This window comes from Aplysia californica, unplaced genomic scaffold (assembly GCF_000002075.1).
Source record: "Aplysia californica isolate F4 #8 unplaced genomic scaffold, AplCal3.0 scaffold00182, whole genome shotgun sequence".
NCBI classification, from domain to species: Eukaryota; Metazoa; Mollusca; class Gastropoda; order Aplysiida; family Aplysiidae; genus Aplysia; species Aplysia californica.
The window spans coordinates 657,160-677,662 of record NW_004797452.1 but is presented as its reverse complement, the minus strand read 5'-3'; the positions used below and the strand labels follow the sequence as shown (position 1 = coordinate 677,662).

The window sequence follows — 20,503 nt, the reverse complement described above, 5'->3', positions numbered from 1 at the left end:
GTGTGTGTGTGTGTGTGTGTGAGTGTATGTGTATGTATGTGTGTGTTTGTTTTGTGATAAGCGTTTTACGGTGCTCTCACCAGTATAAGGTCACATGAGCGCACGGGACATATTAAACATTTTTAGTTTGGTAGGAATTAATTTTGAATTTTTCCCGGGTGGCGGTCATGATCTACTCATCGATTTAGGACCACCAAAGGATCTTTAAAACATGCGTAACGTGCACACGGGTCCTCCGAGATTTTTCGCCCTTATCGGAGAAGGCTAGATGTTAGATCTTAGACTTAGACAGCAGAAAGTAGAGCCAAGAGGTAGCACTAGAAGGCTGCAGAAAGAGTAAGGAGCCCAGAGGAGGGGGCAAAGGGGGGGAGAAGAAAGCTGACTACAGAACATGAACAGAGAGCAGGAGAGGAGGTGGAAGGACAACATTTTCGAGAAAAAAATTGTCTGTCGCTCGCTGTCAGGTTTTGAACTCTGGACTTATTGATTGCGAGGCGAAAATCATAGCCTATGGACCACACAAACAAACACATAGCATAAAATAAGAAACACCAGTATACTATCAGTGTTGTTTTATTTCTTCAGCCATCATGCCAAAGCAATAGAAGAAATGACATGGTATAAGAAAGCAAAAACTAGAAGGTGGCACCATGTTCATGAAGTGAGACAATAATCACTTGAAAAAATAAATACCGTACTGCACTTGCACATACCCACATAACACGACTCAGCTACTGTCAAACACCCACTCTCAAGTTTATTAATTACCATCTAAAATAAATATCAGGCTAAGCTAAGCTCCCTACTATGAAGCACCACTGACATCTGACTAAAAGGAAAAACCAGTCCAGGAAGATTGTTAGATTCGAGTTTATAATATATACTTTAAGTTTAGTCATTTTATCAACAAACATTTTCATACAATTTATCTGTCATGTTCTCTTTGACTATCAAAACGACAAAACGCATGTTCTATAATTGAGCAATGAGTACCTTAAATATACATTAATTTTAAGTACCACAGCACCAGCATTTACTACTCACAAATGTCTTGTCGCAATAACTTTAGGAACATCTTACACTGTCAGCAACATTATGTAACAGACTAACAAAAGAACTTTAATAAGGAATTAAAACTCAGAACCCGTGAGCTAAGTTGCAAGAAAAATTAATCATAAATATGTGTTAAAAGTGACTCTTCTCTCATCTACAGGAGACGGGGAATTAAAACAACAACCAAACAACCCAGGAGGAACAAGGCATAACAGTGTATTATGCAAAAGAAAGACACACAAAAAACACCTACCAATTACAGTATCTCTCCAGGAGAAATCGTGCAATAACCCTCTCCCATGCCCCTTCTGAATAAGGCTCCTAATTACAAAATAACATCAGTGACATTTAAAATCAATAAAACAACACCCTTGCAAAATGGCTGTGTTAATTAATAAATATCACACCGCATTACTAATTGTACGATGACTGCTGTGACATGACATATATTTAGTGATGATGAGCTACAAAAACTCTCCATCAGGTAAAAAAATCTCATGGACTGTTTCCACCTCTCACACATAAACTCAACCAAATACAAACTTCATTTATAACTTTAACATACCCTACTATCAAATCTACTTTTCTGTTTATAGACAGTTAAAAGTTGCACAATTGTTCTCATTAATCACTTAAGCTGAACAACAAACCGTGAAAAGATAAAGAAAACAAGAGACACGCTTACACTACTCATTGGAGTTAAGAGAACTGTACCCAGAACCTCACTACTTTTGGAGGTCAAGCTAAACTATTCTTTGCTTAAGCGATGCATGTTCAATGACATGATGCCAAAGATATTTTTTAATCCTTAATATTTCCTGGAGAAAAAAAATGTACCACACGTATCAATAATAATGTTGCTTTGTCCAAGGCTGATGTAATTCATATTTTCATGAAATCTGTTCTTGAAATACACACCTAAAACCGTGCACAGTAATGAATCAAATCTATCTGATTATTAGGTTATTATCCTTTACCACAATGGACAGAATGGAAACTCATGGGTAAAACAAATGTGGCTGCCTTTACCTCAACGATGACTGGAAAAAGTCATGAGAAGAGCAGATAGTTGAAGACCAAAATGGAATGAACCGTCCTCTGACAATCATTTGGCTTTACGATGTGAGCACAACCCAACCACTCTTTATGAGAGGTGTATGTCAATCTGCCCCACATCCATGTGGGATTTATGGCAGCTTTTGTGGAATCCAAAAGCTCAGCATCAGATACAAACAATTGCAGAAAGGCACAAAAATGCACTAAAAGTGTTTCTCACTAAAATTGAATTGCAACCATTCACATTTGTCTACAGTGTCTAAAGTAAAAAAAAAAAAAAATGTCTGCACAGAGAGTAATCATCTTCCTAAAGCAGATGGACATATCCCCAACATGCCTGTGTATACGCTTCTTCTGACTCTGACCATGCTACTTAACAGTATTGAAGAGCTGACGGAGTCTCAGTGACATCATATTGAACTGACATTTTAGTTTCATGACCATGAGCTATCAAAAATAATAACTGAACTTCGGTGCTCTGTTCTTCAAAAGTGGCCTACCAAATACTCTGGTAGTAGCTCAGACATAACAGTCCATTCAACCACCCCAAACACGAGTACACATGATAACAATTCAGTATGTATCTCTCAAGAGAAATGGTACAGTGACAAAGTGTCCTCAGAAATAATAACAATCATGTGTCACATATATAAACACTGGCTCCATACAAAGGGTTCCATGCAAAAACACACTATATCCAAAATTGAAGAAGTACAATTCTAGCAAACAGTGCACACATAGGCAAACAACAGTTCGCATTGTTGTCAGAAAGCTTCGAGGCAAGTTTAGTGCCAAAAAGTAAATTAATTCATCAGGCGCCCTTCCGAGTCAGAAAGTGGGAAAGTACAAAGTTCATTTTCTTTTCTTCTCTCAATTTTGGTATATAGCTGGTCATGCTATGGCTCCGCACACACAATCATCTTGAACTTGTTATTCACTTTTTCTTTCCTTTCTTCTTGCTACTTCCTCCCCCGACAGCTGCATCAGGGTCCTGACCTTGCGCTACTGCCAACTCTCGCTTCAGCTGGAGAAGGGAGGCCACTTCTGTGTCTATGGCCGACTTTTCAGCCTTGGCCGCTTTCAGGTCTCTCACTTTGTTTCCCTGCAGGAGGAGTAAAGAGTCTTGTGGTGAAAATGAATCAAATGACATAAACAGACTTCACATACTTAAAACTAAGACCTCTTCACACAAAATGTGTGAGGAGCTGGAAAAAACATTCGGAAGTCGCTGCACTTACTTTAGACTTTAGAGCTAGGCTGTCTCATAGGTAATTTTGGGCTATCCTATGGAAACAGATTTTTGCACAAATCTATTCTTCAGCAGCTTTACTTTCACCCCTGAAAATTTCAAACAATACTTTTAGCAGAAAATATGTTAATTTTACTTGTTCTCAACATCACCCAAGTCAATATAATAATCAAACGTGGCTGACAGTGGCGAAGAGCACTATGAAAACCGATCTCTTTTTGACCAATGTATCTTAAAGGTATTTTGAGACGACCCCGAAGTATTATACATGGTTGAAAAGCTCAGACTGTGTATAAGCAATTAAAAAGTAGATCTAGTGTACATACATTGATTAAAGAAGTTTAGTTTTAGTAAGAGTTTTACGGTGCTAGCAACTGCATAAGGTCATATCAGAGTGCGAAAAAAAGTTGGTTCCGTTCGCAACAGTTCACTGCACAGCCGGATTCTGGTCAACACCTCTACTAAAATGAAAAAATTTTGATATAAATTAATTCTTGATTTAAAATAACTTTTAAAATAACATTAAAAATTTTAACGCTTATTACAATTTTCCATAAAGGCTGATGGCCTTTACAAAACCAAGGATTCTGTTGGCATCAACGACGGAAAACAGACCTTGCATTTTTTTGCATCTAAAATATTTCCTTCGAGTCTCTCCGAAGTTTAGACATTCTGTTAAAATGTGTCTAATGGTAAAATCTGTGTCGGAATGGCTTCTCGTCTCCCTAAAGGAGGTATTTATGTGTCGCGGACGTGTGTCCGAAGCGTAATCGAGTAAAAATGACTTCCTCTCTTTTGAAGAGGCCTGAAGGTTTTCGCGGACCCAGTTTGGGCTTAATGTTGTGTAGTTTATTGTTTTCTTGTTTGTTCCAATGAGTTTCCCACAGACAGGAGGCGTAGTTTTTTACTTTATTTTTAAAGCCAGTCTGTGGGAGAGTGTTCGTTGTTGATCCCAACAGAGGGGACACAGATTCTTTCGCCAGGAGGTCCACTTGCTCGTTTCCTTAGATGCCCACATGGCTAAGTAGCCATGCGAATACGATACTTTTCCCGGTTTCAGCCAAAGTGTGCATTCATTTTTTGTTGTAATCTATCTATTTTAGGGTGTAAGAGTGGGTGCATCTAGATTTTTTTTTTTTTTTTTTTTGGTAGTTTTACGGAGCTCGCAACTGCATAAGGTCTTATGAGCGCCAGAAGATTAGAGGTGTTACAAGAGAGTAACAAACATTTTAAAAAAGAAGGGGAGATAAGGACGATAGATGTTTGATAGGAAAGAAGGAGCAAACCACACAAGAGCACCCGCCAACCACCCACACATCTAGATTAGAGCATCACTGTTTATGTTTGTGAAGAAAATCAAGTGCCCACTTTAGGCACCAATATCCGTCCAGTTACCACAATTCTTACTAAAAATGCACGCTTGATCTCAACCAGTAATTGGAAAATTGATTAGATGCAATAAGTTGTCCTGAGATTGAATTACAGTGTAATTATTTGCAAAAAAGGCCTCAGAACCCTGACCCATGATCAGAGCCCGCTCACTATCAGAGTGGCCAGTCCCAGTGGAAGAATATCGAGACACTAAACAACGTAACATCAGTATAGTGAAGATATAAACACATCAACACCAGCTGCAAAGTTAGGAAAACATGTATTTTGTCTAACACTATGTTGTTGATTGAGTAATAGGAGAAGATAGGTACTGATGGCAAAGATATAAGAATCATTGGAAATCCTTACAGGCTGCAGAAGGCAGTAATTAAAGTGTGTAATTAAATATCAGATTATATTAAAATCCATAGAGGTGTGAGACAAGGTTGTGTCCTCTCTCCCTATCTTTTTAAAGTCTGTACAGAGTTTAATTTTAGAGAATCGCAAAACCTGAGGGAGTCACTGTTGGGAGCCGCAACATCAATAACCTGAGATACCCAGATGATACAGTTTTGCTTGCAAACATAAAAAAGAACATCTTTCTAAAATTGTGAAAGTAGTAAAAGTGAACAGCAGTAAGGCAGGCCTCAACATGAACGCCAAGAAAACAAAAACAATGGTCTTATCAAAATCTTCTGGAAAAACAACACACATAACCATAGATGGGGAGAGAATCTATAAAGTGCACCAATTCAAGTATCTCTAGAAGCAACAATCACAGATGATGGAAGAAGTGAAAAAGAAATAAACATAAGAACAGCAGCTGCAAAAACAAGATTCAGCCAAATGTACAAACTATTTAAATCCAGGCAACTGTCTCTCACTTTAAGAAAGAAAATGCTGGAATGCTACATGTTCTCCATATTCCTTTATGAGGCAGAGACCTGGACTTTGACAAGGAAAGAAAAAAACAGAATAAATGCATTTGAGATGTGGTGCTACCGAAGAACGGCCAGAATAAGTTGGAAAACAAAAAAAACAAACAAAGGGCTGTGTCAGATTCTACACACAAGACAAATTCAGCTGAACAGAATAAAATGTAGAAAAATACAATACTATGGCCACTTAAAACGACACGAGACCATTGTGAAAGAGGTACTTGAAAGAAAGATGTGGGGCAGGAGCGCCAGTGGATGGACAACATAAGGACATGGACTGGCCTGGATATGGAAGAATGTGCAACGGCAGTTCGCGACCGTGAAAGATGGAGGGTCATTACACGGCAACCTCTGAGTCAGAGATGACACTTCCAGGTATGTGTCGCTGTGGTCACTGAACCGTACTTGCTTATACTGGCATTGTGTTTTGTCCTTTTCGTTCAACTAATATCGAAAAAAACCCATTGCACTAACTAAAATCGGTTTTCTCACTTCAGTGCTTTTGTATTTGCGTGATAAAAACTGTAATATCTCCGTAAGTATGATAGATAAAACATTCAATTAAAAAGCACAATGCTCAGGGTTTATCTGTAGAATAATAATTTGTAATAATCTCAATTTTCATGTTTTGACAAATCTAAACGGTTTTTCCAGCTCCTCACTCAAATGGAAAAAGCAATATTTAATCCAAATACAATTAGAAAGTCCTTGATTAATTTAATTTATTCAGGGTCAAAGATACATGCATTTTTTTGTTGTTGTTGTTTTAGTCACATCTAATTTGGTGCTGATAAGATATCGGTATGTAAAAAAATGTGTCAACATGGTAGAAATTGTTACGCTTCAAGAAAAACAGGACAGGAAAAAAAAAAAAATTGTTTGATTTTCGATGATCATGATAATGATGTTAATAATGATAATGATTACGATGATGATGTGATGATGGTGATAATGAAAACAATACGATGATGATGCTGAAATGTCAAGAAAGATGTGTCGGTTAATCTTGATGTTAGTTTATTTCTGTTTGGTGCTTACACTAGAACAATCACCCAGGTTGGACTGAGGGGCAGGACACAACCCTCTTTCTCAATTCCTCACATGTCGTGACCAGAATATGGAAATAAGTAGTTATCAGAATCCCTAGCACTCAATAAACGTATGCCAAAACATTGCATTCAGGCCACTTCCATGGGATGACATTGTTAGTGTCTGTTGCCCTACTTCTATACTATCAGAATTTCAATACATTGAGAAGAATGTGGCATGTAACCAAAGATACAAATATAATTTGCTCAAAATCCTCGCTAAAATCATGTCAAGGGAAGGGGAAGAAGAACAAAAACCTTACCTCATATTATTTTATCGTTCGTACAAATAAATAAAGCACAATCATGACATCTATTCATGCTTTCAACCACCCCCACCCCCTTATTTTTCATCCGTCTGATAGTAAGTAGTCCTTAGAAGCCATAACTGCAGTCAGTGGTAATTTTTCCGCCCAAGTCTTGGTCAACCAAAGTACATTCATGGGAGAAACAAATCAATTAATTTGCGAGTTCAGTGTACTTGAACAATAGAATCAAAGATAAGTCGTCACAAGTACAAAGAATATCTTTGTTTAACCCTGCTAAATAGTTGAGAGAAAAAAAACCAAAAAAACAATTAGAGGCACAGTAGAACATGACTATAGCAGGACTTTAGTTCCAGAAGAAAAATCTCGCTGTAGACAAATTCCCACTATAGGAATGCAAAGGGGAATTACCAAAAAATCACATACCACAAGCTCTCCTCTTCTTTTACTGTCGTTTTGGCCTAGCCTAGGCCTAAGGCTATGGCACATCACTGTTACAGAGGCTCAAGTAACGTCTCTCCGCACCATCTCTCTCTGCCGCTTGTCCCACCTCACTCATCACTGGACTGGCAAATCACAACGCTGCACCGCTGACTGCCTGTTTGGAGCCCACTTACAGACCCCGTCCCCTTCCCCCCAGCTAGAGCTCACTCGATCTCTCCCGTGGTATCTACGTTCGGGCCTTTGCTTGCCCCATTAAATCAGAGGACAATTAGTTAACTGAGACCCAAAAAAAGGGGGATTTCAGTAAGGTCCCACTGCAGCGGGTGCCACTAACTATTGTCATGTTCTACTGTATTCATTTCTCTTGTGACACCGATAAAATGGTAATTATTTCATACTCCACAATCACTAGTCACACCCTCACCTGATCAGCAACCGCTTGGGTCAACCGTGCTACTTCAGGAGATGAGGGAGAATCCCCAGCGCCGCCATTCACAGCTGGAGAAGCGACAGCAGGAGCCGCACCACTACCACCTCCTCCCGCCTTCTCCTTTTTCCCGCCTCCTCCTCCACCACCTCCACTCTTCCCTCCTCCTCCTCCACCACCTCCACTCTTCCCTCCTTTTTTCTTGCCCCCAGCTGCTGCATTAGGGTCAACGCCCTGAGCTGCTGCCAGCTCTTGCTTGAGCTTCAGGAGGGTCGCGACCTCTGCGTCCACAATGCTCTTCTCCGCCTTTGCTGTCTTCAGCTCTCTCACTTTGTTGCCCTGAAGGAAAACAATGAGACGGTAAATACAACAAAACTTACGACTTTTTCTCTTTGTGTGTCTGCATTTAGAGATCATCATCATCATTGCCTTTCTCACCCTGCATCAGGGTATAGGCTACGAACAAACACTTTCCACCTTTCTCTATCTTGGGCGAGCCACTTAACGTTATTCCGTGTCTTCCCACTTTTCTTTACATCAATTCCTGTGACATTTAGAGGCCAGCTTTAACTATAAACATGGTGGTCTTCTGTAGCATGTCCACCAGTTTGTACAATCTATTCCAGACAAACACAGGAATTGCTTTCTCTGTCCTTCTTTCCTCCTGTCTCTATGCATACACGACCTTAGGTTGTTTTTTTAAACGCTCCAGCATCTTTCTGCGCTAACATCGGATCTTTTCTCCCTAGCTGTTGTCCAAATATGTAGCCATGGGCGAGTCGGCGCATCACAACAATTATGTACCACCAAACATGGACAACAGGGCAGCAGAAACAAAGATGAAGGAGAAGCAGACCACACCACAAAACTCAATATACAGAGAAGAGACAGTAAGCCAGCAAGGGAAAGCAGAGAAGGGGGGGATAATGATGTGATGGGAACAGGGGGAGGGAGGGGGGAGAGGGTAAAAAATTTATGAAGAAAGACAAGGAAAAAAAAACCCCAAGGAGACTGAGGTTAAGCTGGCCCTAAGTTCTCTACTTACAGTACCTTTATTACTTCACCCTGGCATATACATGGTGCTGGCTATACCAAACACACACAAAAATTATCAATCCGGCGAGAGCAGAATTTGCAGTCTACATATGGAACACACAGGTTCTCTGTTGGTTAGCTGCAGCTCGTTTCACTTTCATTTTTGTTTTATTGAGAGTTTTAGGGCACTTGCAACAGAATCATTTCACTTGAACAATTCAAACACTTGCGCACCTGATCAGATACAGCTTTGGTCAGCCTCTCCACCTCCTCTGGGCTTGCCTTTGTCACAGCAACAGCTGGTGCTCCTCCTCCTTTCTGAAAACACAATAAATAATAACACCAAAAGAACTCACAATCAGAATGTCAGAATGCAAATTTTTTCATGAACAGTACTGGAAGCCAAGGGATTGCTTAATTCATGTATTTCATTTTCAACCCTCAGTACAGAAGTATATAGTCTTGAAAAATAAAAGAGAACTTTTTTGTACTAAAAGCATCCACAATTGTTCTACTAGCAAGCTGCAGCTCAGGGCAGTGTTTTTTTTTTTTTTTTAATAGGACAAGCCGGACCCACAGGCCCATGTTTTATTGATTTATACTGTGCCCAAACACAGATTTGACTTTGTAGTAGAGGGCATGCTTCTTTTTAAAAGAAAAATTCATCGGCCTAAATACGTTTTAAGGCATGTGCAAGACCTTATACAATCAGAAGAGTCTTAGAATCTCTCTTTGCTACTAAAAATAGCATTGCAAGGCACATTGAAATGGCTGTCTCAAGTCACCTTGGGTGCAGGCTTCTCTGCCGGCTTTCCTTCAAATCGAGCCTTCAGATCTGCCATTGTGGAGGCCTCAATCTTCTGGAAGAGTGGACTAGGCTGGGGAAAGGAAAAAGAATTGTATTGAGCAATGGTACTTATATGTTGCATCGTGATGACATTAGACACTAGTCAAAATAATGAAATCTGTGACAAAGGAATTTTCATTTAAAATGTTTCGTTAAGGATCAACCATATAATTTATATATTATAAAAACACATTCTTATGTGGATTTTACTGACAAACGTTGGTCAAAGGCACTAAAAAATGTAAATTTGCAGTTTCCAAAGATACCACAGCTTTGAAAGTCAACAAACTCTGGTAGCCATTTTCATGCTCATTTTATACATCATGGCGTCGGTGGCCTAGTGGTTAGGCTACCGGACTCGTAATCGTGAGGTTGCAGGTTTGGGGTTTCGAGCCGCGGGTCCGAAGTTGTGTCCTTGGGAAAGGCACTTTACACAAATTTTCCTCACTTCACCCAAATGGGAATGGGTACCCAACCATAGACAGCGAAAGATCCTGTCAGTTTAAGTATTTTAGCGCCTATAAATGGCTGCTTGCATTGTATGCTTCCCAGGAATTAGAGGTTGTTTCAGAATGCTCTCAGTTCTGCTGGGTTAATAGTATAGATTGTGAAGCACACAGAGCTTGCCATGGAGCGGGGATTTGCGCTATACAAGTGCTATCTATTATTATTATGTCTGACACCAGGCAATCCCCACCTCCTTTAATCACAAATATCTCAACTTCTATTCAATAAAGGTGAGTATTTTTTTCATGAAAAGCAAATCAAAGGATCAGGCTCTAAGACATACCAATAACTCCGTATATATGCCCAAAAAATTGACGAGTGCCGGATTCCACAACATTGGAACATAAATAGTATAAAAGTATAGTGGGAACACCACGGCAGTAGCCAACAGCCAGAAAAAGTCGATTTAGGTGTCTAAAACCGATTTTTCGATTTTGGGCTATTTTAGTAGAACAACATCTGCTCTATCGATTGGAAATATTTCCAAGTGTCTAAAACATCTATAAAATGCTCAAAATTTGCATAAAAGATCGTGACTTGTGCAAGTTTTTGGGTACATTGGTAAAAAAAAGCACCTTTTTTACCCCACCGTTACCCGTTTATACACGCCGACAACCCCTAAGTGTTTGGTACCGTTGTAAACGTCAACATTTCGCGCATTCACTCATCAACTGCTCGACGCTGACATACGGATAGAACATTCCTAAACCGGTCAAAACACACACTATGTGCAAGTAACAAATTCTCGCATTTCGTTGGCTGATTGGGACACACCCCCCAAACTACGAATTTTGATTGGCCAGGTCATGCCCCCGAGGTGACTTCCGTTCGCTATTCCCACTTTGTTTACCTTGACAGCCAGCAATTGTGAATTGTGACCACCATCAAGTTTTTCCAGTTCAACTGCGTTACAAGTGCTTTATTTCCAGCAAAAATCTTTGATTTCAACCCTGTCTGTAAAGGCAAAGGTAAGTAAATGCATTTTTTATCATTGATTGTTGTTGATTTTGTCTTTGAAGCCAATCTTGCAGCCGCACTATTAGAATTCGAAGCAGAGAAACGATCAACCACGCTCTTTCTTTTTCGACCACAAATTAGGAATCCCTCAGATCCAGACAAAAAAACTAAAAAAACAAAGAAGAAAAAAGGAGCAACTCTCAGATCTAAGTAGAGAGTTATGTTTAGATTGATGTCATGTTATTTTCCTTCAGTTTCAGATATAGATTTAGAGCTAGATCTAGATCTAGATCTAGAATCTTTCTCGGTTCTCGGTTTAGCTTGTGTTTGCTTACTTACATTTAGCTAGATCTAGATCTAGATCTAGATCTAGATCTAGATCTAGATCTAGTGACTAGATTTCTAGATCTAGATCTAGAATCTAGATCTAGATCTAGATCTAGATCTAGATCTAGATCTAGAGTCTAGATCTAAATTATCTCCTTGACTTATTTTAGATTTTAGGATTTTAGAATGTCTGTGCATGGTGAAGGATTTTTTAGTCATTTTACTGTAGGTTTATCGTTATTTTTATAAAATTTAGCTCTGAGGGAACAGACTCACACTGGTTTTTACTTCTCTAACCCAGACACTCAATTCATTTTATGTATGTTTTGAGTTTGAATAAATGCCATTTGCAGTTTGTACATGCTGACGGGGCTTTTTATATTTTTACAGGTGACTCTGCCTCGGTGACTACACTCTGCCTCGGTGACTACACTTTGCCTCGGTGACTACACGACCAGTCGCTGAAACCATGTCAGCTCGTGACTCTGCCTCGGTGACTACACTCTGCCTCGGTGACTACACTCTGCCTCGGTGCTTCGGTGACTACACTCTGCCTCGGGTGCCTCGGTGACTACACTCTGCCTCGGTGACTACACTACACTCTGCCTCGGTGACTACACTCTGCCTCGGTGACTACACTCTGCCTCGGTGCCTCGGTAACTACACTCTGCCTCGGTGACTACACTCTGCCTCGGTGCCTCGGTGACTACACTCTGCTTCGGTGCCCCAGTGACTACACTCTGCCTCGGTGGCTACACGACCAGTCGCTGAAACCACGTCAGCTCGTAGCTCTGCCTCAGTGACTACTCCACCAGTCGCTGAAAATACCGCAGCTTCCTCACCGACATCTTCCAAAACTGCTTCACAAACAAAGCTGGACTATATAACAATTTTACAGAAGTACCTACAGGGGATCACAATGAGTACTTCACAACAACCGCAGTCCATCTTGAGATGCTTGCTGGACTGTTTCGCAATGTTGTTTGTGGTAGACGCCAGGCACCTGTTTCCTTTGGATTACACCTTTTTGTTTTGATTAGAGAACTAAGTTTACATATATCTTGGTCTGTCATGAAGTGTGACGTGTGAAGTAAGGATGGTTGGATGCAGCATGTAGGGAGAACGGGTTTTTTTTATATTTTAAAAAAAATTGTAACCTATGTTTTTATGCCGCTTTCAGCACAACTTAGATCATTAGGAGGCAGGCTTTCAACCCTGCCTGTCAGGACCAACTCAGGCTGAGAAGGATACAACATCCCAGCAGGAAGACAGATGTTTGATAAAAATTTCTCCCCACTCGGAAATCGAACTCGGGTCACCTGAGTGCGACAGCGACTATCCTAACCGCTGCACTATAGATAATGGTGTAACCGATTTGTATTTCATTCTATATTATTTTGATTACAGTACTAACTGTGTTATAACATTCCAGGGCTGTCTTGGACTGTCTTGAAATGTGAAGTGAGGATGGTGGGATGTAGCATGTTTGCAGGGGAAATTAAAAAAAATTTTTTTTATCGATGTCCCATCGACTCAATTTAGATCATTTAGGAGGCAGGCCCCTGACCCTGCTTGTCAGGGCTAACCTGGGCTGTGAAGGATACAGTACCCCAGCAGAAAGATTGAAATGCTTGATAAAAACGTCTCCGCATTCGGGAATCGAACTCTGGTTGCCTCAGTGCGATGACATGTGCGCAAGTGTTTACGATTTTCATTTCAATTCTTCTTTTGATTGCAGTAATAATATAATTCCAGGGCATTTTGGTATAAAATGTATAATTCCAGGGCACTGTGTACATCCTATATAATATTCAAGGGCATTTTGATCTAAAAATCAAAATTCTACCCTTTTTAGGGTTTATCAGCTTGGTTTTTTTTAGGGTGGTGTCGAGGGTTTTAGTGTGATATTTTTTCCTAAATCAAATTGTTTTCCATTTTTATATAGTGTGCATCTTCCAGATATATCAAATAAATGAAAAATATACACATATGCCATGTTTTTGAACATTGTGTTGAAATAGACCAGTATGAATTCGTTTTTTTCAGTTTTCTCAAAACTATGATTTTCTTAGGGGGGTGGGTCACCTACGCGGAGATATTTCTGAAAGTACATGTCACAGCTCAATCCTACTTTGCATGACTGTTTCTAGATAATATGTTTGCAACGTACTAAAAGATTATTGTGATATTGTTATAAGTTTTCTGTCAGTGTAAAAAAGACTGACCGTATCACTCTGATTTGTGATCAATTTTTTGTCCGAGTATCATATATGACACTAAAAGGGCAGTTACAAGAAAAGTATGAGACTAAGGAAAGTAAATCTTTAGTACGTTGCATGTAGTATATTCAGAAACACTGTGTGAAAATATCAAGGCTGTATCAATTCAATCTTTTTCACAATCCCCGCGTAGAATTTGAGCCAATTTTGGTCTGTCGAACCCATTGCATCTCAAGAATTCAGAAAATTGACAGGGAAATCATACAGGGATAATATGATTCTGTTTCTTGGCCCATGTTGGTTATTGGGAATCCCAGAATACTTAATTTAGAGCCCAAACAAAAATTTTCAGTTCAGCTGTACCTAGTGTCCCTTAACCTCTTGCATGCCCTTAATAGATGTCCAAAGAAGAATTCATAAGATAAATAAATCTAGCTCAGTAGCAAGACTGAAATCAACCTGTACAAACAACTGTGCATTTTTTTTTTCTAAACATATTCAGACAGAAAGAGGTGAGTGAACAGAGGCTTGTCAACAACAAAAATAATGAACATCCTGTCCATTCTGACCAATGGACATTAAAGAGGATACAACAATAAACCAAAGTTTTATTCACTCCAGTGTCTATCTGAAGTTCCTTCCACATTCATCCATCTATTTTTACATCATAATTTTCCTCCCACCCCCAAACACACAAATAATTTCATTTGGACCTACTCATGCTGTCCTCCTCTTTCAACTTTACTTATTTTTCAGATTCAGTGCCCATCTGTGTGCCCTTTAGCCTGTCGATACAGGCAAAGAAGTTACAGGATTTTTCTCAACTGTGTCTTGATGCTGCATAAAGTGTACCCAACATCAGAGCCATTCCCCCTCTTCCCACAATCTCACCTTTCCAATTTGATGTCCAGGCTTGAGCATGGCCACAAACTCGCCCGTGATGACATTGACTGTAGAGGGCGCCTGCAGCTGACCCTGTATGGTGGCGCTGATGCTGGGCATGTACGGCTGTAGCAACACTGACAGGAGGCAGGACACGTTGGCACAAAGGCTCACCACGCAGCCTGCTCGAAGCCTGCAGGTGGGCGTAATTAAATATATATATATGGTGTTAAGCACAAAGTGAACCAACGTCAGAGTTTTCTGAAACCTGATCTTTTTACCATGTTGTAAAGCATGATCAAAATCATGATCTCAGTAATGGTGTACAAATTATATAAATAGGGATGCACGAAACCTTGACATGAAATTTAAGTGGTCTTTGATAGTTTATTTAAAGTTTTAGCCTTTTCTGTAACACAGGCATGCTGCGATACAACTCGGGTTGGTCTATACAGGCATCTTCAAAGAAGACACCGTCTCCATATATATGAGAATTAAACGCATACTTTTCATGATGGAGAAGCTTGAGAAGAAAACAAAAAATACAAAACAAAAAATCAACCTTCTATCTTACACATAACTTCAAAATAATCAAACTGCCATAGAGGGTTCACTTACTTTTCCTCTGCGTTTCCCTTCGCCAAAACCCATGGCTTGTTGTTCTGCATGTACTGGTTACCCAGCCGTGAGATCGTTAGAATGTTCCGAATACCATCTCTCAACCTGGGAATTTAAAAAAAACCCAATAATTATTAGACCTCCAATCAAAATGTGACAATCTAAAAAAATTCCATTGTAACTTTTTTTTCTTTATGTGCCAAGCATTATGTACTTTAGTCTTCAAGGCATTGAGAAAAGTGCACCCACAAATTTGCACTCTTCTTTGTTCCATTTGTTTCAACTCCAAAATACTAAAATAAACATTTTAACAACAAAAATGAACAACAAGCTCATCATTGTCATAATGGGACATGTTATGTTCAAATACTAAAGCAACAAAAACTGCTCAATAATGTTTCAACAAACACGACAGATTTGACATCCATCCAAAAAGTATGTCCACCAACACTTTTTCGTCACTCTACCTTCAGCAAACCCAACCTCCCTCCCTCCCTCCCTCTCCCTCTCTCTCTCTCTCTCTTACTCCCCCCACCCTCCCTCCTCCTCCTAAAAGAAAACTGCGACTACCTGCAGGCCTCCAGATTTCCGACGTATCCTTGTATCTCCCGTGAGATGAGGGCCAGGAGCTGTGTGTCTTCCTCGTTCACCTGCATCTCCTGTACTTTGCCAGCAAAGTTGTTGTTCAGGAACATCAGGGCCCTTGGGAAATGAGATCACAGAGCAGCTTCAGTGTCAAATCTACTGACCATCAAAACCATAGCCAAAGTGCAAAACCATGCAAAATAAAGTTTAAAAACATTAACAAATTAAAAGAAAATGAAATTGGAAAAAAACATAAAAGTAAGAAAAGAAAGAAAGAAAGAAAGAAAGAAAGAAAATGAAGAAATTTTTAAAAACAATACAAAACAAAAACAAATGAACCTACCATAAAGAGTTGACTCATGTCAAAATGAGAACTTTTTCTAAATGATGGACATATTGATTCTAATTTTAAAGTTAAAAAACATTTTCAAATTAAAAGGAAATGAAATTGAAAATAAATATAAAAGTAAGAAAAGAAAGAAAGAAAGAAAAAACATAAAACAAAGAAATCTGTTTTAATTTTTTAAAACAAAACAAAAACAAATGAACCTGCCATAAAGAGCTGACTTGTGTCAAAATGAGAACTTTTTCTTAATGATGGACTTATTGATTTTAATGCTAAGGTGAATCAAACTGAACTCTAAGGGAACATCACAGAATTAATTGCTTTAAACTTATTTCTCAGGCATGCACAGTACCCTCTCTCCCTCCCTCCCTCTCTCTCTCTCTCTTTATATATATATATATATATATATATATATATATCTATATATATATATATATATATATATATAAAACAACTGAAAATGTAACAGTTTTTACATTTTAGTCAAGTAACATCAGCTCTTCTCCAGTTTTAGGCTTACCTCAGTCATCTATACCTTTAAAACAAACCAAACCCCTATCCCCCAAAAACATGACTGAAAATGTAACTGTTCTTACCTGTTGATAAAATTTCCAAGGTTGTTCAGCAACTCGCTGTTGTTTTTCAATAGGAAATCATCCCAGCTGAAAGCTGTGTCCTGAAGAGAAAAGAAAAAATCTTTTTTAAAATAAGGATATGGGACAAGAGTGAAACCTTAAAAAATAACAATAATTTATAGCAACAATTGAGGAGCTACCAGGAGAGTTTCTGGAAAATATCCTATTGACACAAATTTGCATTCACGATCATTCATTCTGGACTTTTGAGAACTGGGGTATATTATTGCAAGGCTGAATGTTACAAAACAGACAAATCATGACATCACACACATCGTGAACTATTGAAGGTACTGTAACCTCATGAGTCCTGGTCACTGGTACACCAGAGGCAAGTTTTAATGTCTTTTTAGTTTTAGTAAGAGTTTTACGCCACTTGCAACATAATAAGGTCAAATAAGTGCCGAAGACTAGAGGTGCTGCAACAGAGTAACAAACATAAAAAAGAAGGAGGGAAGATAGAGACAATAGATTTTTTATAGGAAAGAAAGAGCAAGCCACACCAGAGTACCCGCCAACCACCCACATTTTAATGTTTGCGAGTACCCAAGCACTGGCACACTGGTGAGTGAGACCCCATCTCATTGTTGGAGGTTTAGAGTCTACATTTATCACCCAATCAAAACAGCTGTCCTACATTTACTTTGACCAAGATGTCTGCACCCATGTGGAAGTTGTAAGTGTGCAGTTTAGTGAAAAATAAAAATGATTTCATCAAATATAGGCCTGAATCGCTCAGGAGGTCTGGCGAGGTGGGGTGTCACAATAGCCTCAGGAAGTTAGGCTAGAATGCAATTAGATTAGCCACAACTGTAAGAATGAGAAAACCAGTATGAAGAGTCAGTCACTGCTCAGTTTCCCTTCACAACTTTCATAATACTATAGCTGAAAACTGTTGTATTGCAATAACATTTGCAGTGACGAGATTACAGATAGCCCATACTACTGCGATCAAACTTGCATTACAGAGAAAAGGGTGTATATCTTCAGTGCAATACATCTCTTAGCACATCTCTTGTCAGTTTAAGACCCCAGCAAAGAAAGCCAGTTTCTTTCCCCATTTTCTACCTCATTCGAAGTGGGCATTACTTCATTATGGTGCAAACCTTGTGATGAATGTCACGACTGACTTGGGCAAATGTGAATTACGATAGTCCACAAGCTTATCCCAACGGCACCCTTGCATGCCTTCATTAAATCGAAGAGGGTACTAATTTTTTTTTTTATGTTATTTTTTAAAATCAGCATAAGGCTTTAAGCTAGAGTTGGGGCGAGCGGACGGACGGGTTCGTTACTCGCGGACTCAGTCAGAGCGAACGGGTAACGGACGGCCATGAGAACGAACTGCGAACCTCAAGACAGTTAGTTTTTTGGGTCCGCTCCACAATTTGACTCTCTCAGCGAGCGGACTGCAGACCTCAAGCCTCAAGTCAGTTCGTTTTTTGGGTCCGCCCCACAATTTTATTAACTGGGCAGGCGGGCGAACGGACGAACTCTAGCAGACGAGATACTCGACGCGAGATTAGACCCATCGTCTATTGTTTGTTAATTAGGCCTGATGTTTCAAACCACTAGCGGTGCCACAGGGAGTGAGAGAGGCTGGTGACGTAGTACTATGTGTGTAACCTTTCACCTCGTGCGATGGGCACACTGTGTACGTTCCTATTATCGCGGAGGCCGGAAATTTCCGCCATGAACGCCTAGCTACAATGTGAGGCAAAAGGGTGATTTTTTAATTAATTTTTTTCGGGGGGACGGGGGTTGTAAGTTGTAGGCAATGGAAGGAGTCGTTCCTGTCCGTCCGTCCGCCTGCTCGAATGCATGGAGTCTCTCGGTCCGCCCGTCCGCTCGCTCGCTAAACGAACTGTTGTCTCTGCCCGATGTGTAGCGAGTAGCGAGTAGCGAACTACTCTTCACAAACGGACGGTTCGTTACCCGTCCGCTCGTTTGCGGGTAGTGCCAATGAGTAGTTCGTTACTCGCGGACGCTAATTTTGCGAGCCCGACCTAATCCTACTTTAAGCAAATGAGAATGTTTTTTTCACATCTCAAAAGTAAAAAAAAATAAGTAAAGGACTTCAATCCCCAAAACGTTAGCACTGTGATGATATTAGACTAACCTGAGACTCGGGTCTGAGATAGAGCAGATAAAACCGGTACACATCGGCTGGGATGCCTGTGTCTCTAGCCTGGTCACCAAACACACCAGAGCCTCGGGACTTGGAGAACTTTGTGTCCTCGTAGTTGAGGTACTCTAAAAAACAAAATGAAAAATAAAATATTACACAGGTACTCTTGCAACCATAAAAACACTATTTAGAGCACCACAGACACTAGATAAAAACCAAAAGCTGTCCCACTGAGAACAAGTGATTATCTTCAAACTGCAAACACAACACACAAGACTCAGACAATATATGTATAGATGTTTTTAAAACTAATACAACAACACTGAAACCGGAAATGTGGCCAACCCCATGAACATAACAGGGGAAACTAAATGGGCCAACAGAAGAACTGAGTAGGACAGCCCAGTATATGATAGATAGTGGACTTCAAGTGAGATGTGATTCAGAAGAACTGAGTAGGACAGCCCAGTATATGATAGATAGTGGACTTCAAGTGAGATGTGATTCAGAAGAACTGAGTAGGACAGCCCAGTATATGATAGATAGTGGACTTCAAGTGAGATGTGATTCAGAAGAACTGAGTAGGACAGCCCAGTATATGATAGATAGTGGACTTCAAGTGAGATGTGATTCAGAAGAACTGAGTAGGACAGCCCAGTATATGATAGATAGTGGACTTCAAGTGAGATGTGATTCAGAAGAAGAAAACTTTTGCACCTACAACATATTTCTATTGTGTAACTGTTAATGTTTTAAGGCCCAATCAGCATGATTCAGATCATTTAGGAGGTGCGTTGCTTCTACCCTGCCAGTCGGGGCAACCTGGGCTGAGAGAGATACAAATACAACGTCCTGGCAGACAGACGAAAGATACTTGAAAACAAAACTTTCCCAGACTGAAATCAAACTCACATCTTCTGTGTGCAATGGCAAAGAACCCAACCACTACACAACAGACATCATGGCTACTGCTACTGCTGTTACTGCTGCTACTGTTACTATCCCTACTACTGCTGATGCTGCTACTGCTCTACTGCTGCTTACTGCTACTATAACTCCTACGCTGCTACTGTTACTACCCATGCTATTTACTGCTACTGCTAATACCATGACTGCTGCTACCACCACCACTACCGATACAGCTGCAACTACTACTACACCCCCCATTACTGCAACTACCTCTATAGCTTCGCTTCAGCAACTGCATCACTACTTCTACTACTGCCACTAATACAGCTACTACTATCAATACCATTTTTACTGCTGCTGCTATTACCAATTCTACAACAGTTGCTGCGGTTGCTGCTACCACCCATACTGTGGTTGCCGCCCCGTACACAAACACACAGAGAAAACGTTACTTGCCTGTGGCAATCATGTGGTTGACAACAGTATACTTGTCATTGGCTCCAAGCAAACACGAGGGGAAAATCACACTGTGGAAAGGCACATTGTCTTTGCCAAGGAAGTTGTACATCTCAACCTAGGGAATCAAATGAGATGAAAATATGAGAAGAACACAGAA

The 20,503-nt window shown here is 39.9% G+C and overlaps 1 protein-coding gene across 1 annotated transcript in view; it reads right to left on the bottom strand.

Moving 5' to 3' along the window:
- Positions 1 to 557: 557 nt before the first annotated feature.
- Positions 558 to 20,503, bottom strand: part of LOC101855339 (methionine--tRNA ligase, cytoplasmic) — a 36,671-nt gene continuing 16,725 nt past the window's right edge. Inside the window, exons 12-21 of the mRNA XM_005098416.3 lie at positions 20,344 to 20,461; positions 18,970 to 19,103; positions 16,812 to 16,891; positions 15,855 to 15,986; positions 15,285 to 15,389; positions 14,676 to 14,859; positions 9,713 to 9,805; positions 9,162 to 9,245; positions 7,890 to 8,231; positions 558 to 3,211 (exon numbers count right to left, since the gene is read on the bottom strand). Coding sequence (XP_005098473.2) covers positions 3,044 to 3,211; positions 7,890 to 8,231; positions 9,162 to 9,245; positions 9,713 to 9,805; positions 14,676 to 14,859; positions 15,285 to 15,389; positions 15,855 to 15,986; positions 16,812 to 16,891; positions 18,970 to 19,103; positions 20,344 to 20,461 — 1,440 coding nt within the window. The 3' untranslated portion in view covers positions 558 to 3,043. The remainder of the gene's footprint in view (positions 3,212 to 7,889; positions 8,232 to 9,161; positions 9,246 to 9,712; positions 9,806 to 14,675; positions 14,860 to 15,284; positions 15,390 to 15,854; positions 15,987 to 16,811; positions 16,892 to 18,969; positions 19,104 to 20,343; positions 20,462 to 20,503) is intronic.